This window comes from Nyctibius grandis, chromosome 3 (assembly GCF_013368605.1).
Source record: "Nyctibius grandis isolate bNycGra1 chromosome 3, bNycGra1.pri, whole genome shotgun sequence".
Classification (NCBI taxonomy): domain Eukaryota; kingdom Metazoa; phylum Chordata; class Aves; order Nyctibiiformes; family Nyctibiidae; genus Nyctibius; species Nyctibius grandis.
Genome location: NC_090660.1, coordinates 17,683,413 through 17,689,484, shown reverse-complemented (window position 1 = coordinate 17,689,484; position 6,072 = coordinate 17,683,413). Strand labels below are relative to the sequence as shown.

General features: G+C 39.6%; 1 protein-coding gene across 2 annotated transcripts; it reads left to right on the top strand.

Annotated features, from left to right (window-relative positions):
- Positions 1-1,216: 1,216 nt before the first annotated feature.
- Positions 1,217-6,072, top strand: LOC137661130 (serpin B11-like). Of its 2 annotated transcripts, none has more exons than XM_068396502.1 (7): positions 1,217-1,384; positions 1,901-1,963; positions 2,574-2,702; positions 3,991-4,108; positions 4,438-4,580; positions 5,336-5,503; positions 5,668-6,072. In XM_068396502.1, the coding sequence occupies exons 1-7, from the start codon at positions 1,217-1,219 to the stop codon at positions 6,070-6,072; spliced, it is 1,194 nt and encodes a 397-aa protein (XP_068252603.1). The 2 variants fall into 2 exon arrangements, with proteins under 2 accessions (XP_068252603.1, XP_068252602.1); XM_068396501.1 differs by having other exon boundaries at positions 2,514-2,702.

The following is a 6,072-nucleotide window of genomic DNA, read 5'->3' as shown; positions in this document are numbered from 1 at the left end:
CTATGAAATGTCGAAAGATTGATATGTTCATTAGTGAGGTACCTATCTGCTTAGCACATATATACCATCTATAACATATTTTGAGGAAGTGAGAATATTTTCAAGATGCTATGAAATGTTTTGGACTACATTAAAATCTATGGGCTGTGTGATGAAGCTGTGCTTAACTCGTACAATGGCTTTACCAGGTGTGTTTCTAAAGAAGATTAAAACCAAACCTTTTCCCACTTCTTCGGCATGATGTAGATTGGTAATTTATGAGAGCATAACCTTTCTACACCATTTCATCTTTTAAATATTTATACAGATAATTTCATTCTTCTTGTGTAATGGGGGAAAGGTATCTTCCACATCTATGGAGAAAGTTAATCAATCAGACTCAGTAAGAACCAAAACAAAAGTGACTTAGAATAGTGGAAACTCTGAAATACTGAACTGACTTTCTTAGGGATCAGGTGCCTCTACATCACTGTACTGGATGAAGGCACTGGGAAAAGGCTTTCATAAGAAAGGAACTCTGTCCTAGGTGTAAGATGTGAAGAGTTTTGCAGAACATTCAAGATAATCTTCTAGTAATAATTGTGATTGTAACTGAAGTGTATCTGGGAATATATATAATTTTATCTGCAGATAAAATAAAAAAAAAATTACTTGAATTTTCCACTAATATACAGTGTGCCTTTCTTGAAAATCTTGCTAAGTGAGCCTATCTGTAGTTTCATTTTCTGTCAAATGTTTGTTAAGCAATCAGCCTTAGAAGGACACAGTATGTGAGGCACAGCTGATTAATATACACAAAGTTTTTAGAGAGAGACACAGAGAGTAAGGTATGGTCAAGGTGTGTAATTAATAAGTGCTATGCCTAGAGGACTAGAGGCAAGAAGGATTGGGACATACAGTGAGCTGGGACTGTGGTTAGGACAAAGTTAGGGCTTAGGGACAAAGCCATAGCTACTGCTTGAACTGGAGAAACAGCTGAACTCAGAATACTGTTTCTGAAAATGTGTTTCTCCTGCCATTCAGGGTGCTGGTTTTCAGATTCACTGTGAAATCCCAGACATGGTGAATCAGGAATCTTCTGGGTAATGCTGAACAATTCAGCCACACTACTGCAGGAAACCTTACTGTGCTCTACCAAGGGATCTAAGCTTATCAGGTGTAAGGATGAGAAGCCTAAATCTTTGTTTCCCTTGTTGCAGGCAATCGCAGCACTGCGATGTGCTCTCTCAGCGCAGCCAATGCCAAGTTTTGTCTTGACTTTTTCAGAGAGCTCAGCAAAAGAAAAAGAAATGAAAACATCTTCTTCTCCCCTCTAAGTCTCTCAGCTGCCTTTGGCATGGTTGTCCTCGGAGCCAGGGGCAACACACTCAAACAGATAGAGAAGGTGGGTTTTTTTTTTTTCTCTGAAAAGGGAACAGTGACAAGATATAAGCCAAGAGGCTGATAGTACCATCTGATATAGTTCCTAAGCATCCAAAGGAGTGATGCACACGGAGAGACCTTTAAAAATACCCTCTCTTATGATATGCCTAATACCAAACTTTTTCAAACTAAACACTATTACAGTAATTGAACATTCAATGAATACTTCAGTGCTGAAGAAAGTGTTTTGGAGGTATCCCTCCACTCTCCAGGGCTCAGAAGTGGTGGTTCCCTTTGATATGGTCTTCTGCCTTCTTTGGATACCCAAGTCTTCTTTCTTAAAAAGAAAGATTTCAAAGATGTCATGAGCTCACCCTCAACAAAAACTTCTTGTTCGCTTGCAAGGATGTCATGATATAGGACAAATGGGACTTTCCCCGTTGACTGTGTCTGGCTGCGTTTTGGGGTAGGCTTGCAACGCTGTTTTAGCTTTGAGGTACTGTCACTCAGCTGCATTCACCCAACATTTACATTGCAGGTATTTCATTTCAGTGAAGTTTTGAGCAGTACAAGCCAGGGAAACGCATACCCTTCTGAGAAGGTAAGACACAGTTGCAGCTCTGAAATGAAGCAACAGGTGCCGGTTTGTCAGTCCTTTTCCTTGCAGACCATCACTTAATCAGAAAGCACGGCAAGGCTGAGCAGCCTCTCTGTCTAGATTTGAAGACCTGCTTATTACTGTTCTTTTATTATTTATTTAAGAGGTCTTGTGAGATCACACGTTTCAACAGTTAAGCCTTCTCATTACAGGTTTCTAACCAAAACAGCAGTACCAATTTAAAATGTGATAAGTGCTTAAATTGCCACCTGCAAGTGTTTGTCTACAGACCACGCCAAAGGCACCTTGGAGCTTGCTCCTCCCAGGCTCTAGGCCAGCAGACTTTTGCTCAGTGTGCACAGAGCCATCACTGTAGGATACAATGTGATTTGGAGATGGACTAGTGTGGGCCTGAAGGGGAATCGTTTTGTCATTCTGTACGTCTGGTACAGGGGGCATTGGAGGTGGTGTCCTGATGCATTTATTCCAACACTTATGTCAACTGGGTGGAGTCAGGCTTCTCATACAGACAGAGACTGCAATTCACCCTCAGGTCCAGCTTTGCATAGGAAAGCTGAAGCCTACCATGAAACTTCTGTTTTCCTCTTTGAAGTGTGAAGAAGCTGGAGGAGTCCATTCCCAGTTTCAGGCTCTGTTGGCTGCAGTCAGTGAACCCAGACCAGGCTGCTCTCTCACCATTGCCCACAGGCTCTTTGGAGAAATTACTTATCCATTCTTCCAGGTAAGTGGCCGTGGTGTCCATTTTAACAGCTCCTGGGAGTTATGAGCTCAGCAGGATTTCTTCCATCATAAAGCATGAAGGGAAATAAAACACAATGAAGCTGTCAGGGTGTGCTGCCAAATGACCGCACTCCCCAGCTCTTGCAGGCAGGGAGCCTTTCCATGTCAATTGCCCAGTGGTTAAACATGGGGAACAGCAGAGCACTGGGAAGCTGTGACTTAAAAGCTTTTATATAAAGAAACAGATCTACGGTAACAGCTCTCCCTGGGCATTCCAAAAATGTGATAACATTAATCACTGTCAATATATCCTTGCCACACACACTTGGTGTCTAACAGAGCTGGCGCTTGCTGTGACATTTCTATCCAAGGAACAAAGCTCTGTGACCAGCAGATTTTTTCTCCCCCAGTGTCTTCTCTGTTTCTAATAAAATGATTGTACCTACTCTTCCACCTTTCCTTCAGAGTCTATGCAAATATAGGACTCTGTTTCCTGATGCCTCTTCAAACAGGGCTTAGAAGAAAGTAGCATCTTTGAGATTTCTGTCAATTAGTCTAATTTAAGTGGAATTGACCATCTCAGAACACTCCTGTGGAACACTGACAGCCCAGGCAATGCAAGTGCATGCAAATAATTTCCTCAGGAAACCAGACTTAAGGTGTTTATAAGAGTATTGCCAGGAACAGTGCTGGTTTACTTCTGCAACCACCTTTCTCTTTTCAAGTCAAGATTTCATCTTGCTTCCAAAACTTTGCACTCCAGGTAAAGAGAGATTTTTAAAGCCAGAAAAAGGTGACCAGCAGCCTGGAAATGTTTTATACTTAATACAAGTTATAAGTTTTACAGTGTATATATACACACAGAGTGATATATATACACACACACACATCTCTCATTGTGATATTATCAGTCCTGGTTATTTCTTAAAAATAACAGGATTTTCTTCATTTGGTGGCTGGGGGAAGACAGGCAGCATAACAATTATATATAAACTTAAAGAAAGGTACTAATTTTTGGTCTTAGATATTTTTTACTGTGGTGAGACATTTCTGCTGTTCAGTACAGCTTGAAAATACATAAAAATATATTTGCAAATATGATTTGTTATAAATAACCTCTCTCTAAAAACTGCATGCCTGAGTTAATTCAATGAATTTTTTAATATATGCCTGTTTTACTCATTCCTTTCTTGTTGATCTACTACATGGAATTACCTTGAAGCCATGAAATGATCAATCTTATAAAAGTCATCATGTTTCAATAAAATTCTGTCATTTGTACTTTCCAGCAATACTTGGATTCCACAAAGAAATTCTATCGAGCAGAACTGGAAGCAGTCAATTTTAAATACACTGAAGAAGAAGTCATAGAGAAGATTAACTTCTGGGTGGAAAATGAGACAAAAGGTAAAGAAGGGTATGTGCAGGTTGTTTGGTTTGCAATCCAGCCAGTTAGGAATGTCATGTCTGAATTTCAGTTTCTACCTTTTTTGTCAAAGATAGCAGTATTTTTACATGTTAAACACTCACTGCATTTTTTTTGCTCAATAGGAAATAAACGTAGGAAGAAGTACAAAAATGCCTTGAGTTCCTGGCTTCAAAAGCTGTACATAAACTTTTTATTATTTGTCTGACAGCATTATACTGCTTTTCAGATTTACAGGAGTAATTATTAATAGTCAAATGCAGCTGATTGCCTGAACAAAGTAATTCTTCTTAATTCATTATTTTTAAAGGTAAAATCAAAGACCTATTTGCTGCTGGGTTTATTGATCCCTCTACTGTACTTGTCCTGGTCAATGCTATATATTTTAAAGGAAAGTGGGCAGTAAAATTTAAGAAAGAAGACACTAAGGAAACATGTTTCCGACTGAACAAGGTACAGTATGGGCAGGAACTGAAACAGCTGGGCGTGGAAATAGATGTCAGTCTCCTATAATATCATATGGGAGCTTTCATCCTCTCTGTTATCCCAAGAAAAAACACTGGTCTTCAGCTAGAACGATGGAAAACTACATCTCCTCTCCAGTTTGATAACCAAATGTGTAACTGTTTCTATCACTTCCCATCAGAAGTGGCTCTCGTGCAGCTGAGATCCTGGTTGGGTCAAAGTTACTGAGCACATGCACTAACTTTATTGGGGATTTTGCAACTAAAATGCTGTTTCAAAAGCAGTCTGCTTTTGGGACTGAATTTCAGGATTCTGTTCCTCTGCTACTATTTACCAACAGAACAGTGTTTGTTTTCAGGAAAAAAAATGAGCTAAAGACAAATTATGTCAGGAGAATGTATACATTATTAATGAAGAATTTAGATTCATGGTTACATCAGATGCATCAGTCTCCTCATCTGACATGCCAGAAAAAGAATGACATAACAAGGGAGTTGGGAGTAAAGTAATTTGGCACCAGTAGAAATGGAAAAGTAGGTTTTATGCTTCTAAAATGTGTAACTTCATTGGAACTACAGCTAAGAGGGAGGAACACATCGATGCCACAATTACATTAAACCCATGACCAGTGTAAATAATGCTTTCTGGACTGAACTCTAATCTCAATACTGAAACTAACTACAACTAGAGTGATCATTTCTGTATTTCTGTATTTTCTGCTTAATATGTTTCATGTGTTCCAGAATGAGAAAAGGACAGTGCAGATGATGTTTCAAGAAGGTTATTTTAACATGGCCATCATAGAGGAACTGAAAATGAAAGTGATAGAACTCCCATACTTTAATAATGAACTGAGTATGTTCATTCTTCTTCCTGAAGTTGTCTGTGAGGACTTTACTGGCCTAGAACAGGTAACACTTTTTCCTTCTAGTAGCATACATAAGGGGCTGCAAACAGAGCAATACTTCAACATTGCTCCAGTGTGGTCAGAAGACAAACAGGAAAAACAGAACCTTATTATCTTTTCCTTCTGCTCATTATGATGTCAATCATTATTATCAACACCTCTTTACAGCTTGAATGTGCCCTCACATATGAAAAACTAGCAGGATGGACCAGCTCAGCTAGGATGCAACAGCTGAGAGTGAAAGTGTACCTGCCCCAGTTCAAGATGGAAGAAAGTTACATTCTCAACACAACTCTCCAGGAGATGGGAGTGATGAATGTTTTTGACTGGGGGAAAGCTGATTTGTCAGGAATCTCTAGGAAAGATGGTTTAGTTGTGTCCAAAGCCATCCAGAAGTCATTTGTGGAAGTCAACGAAGAGGGCACTGAAGCAGCTGATGCCATGGGACTTGTTGCAGTGCCTCTGTGTTGCCCAATTTGTTATGAGTTCAAAGCTGACCATCCATTCCTCTTCCTCATCAGACACAACCCAACCAACACCATTCTCTTCTTTGGAAGATATTGCTCCCCTTAA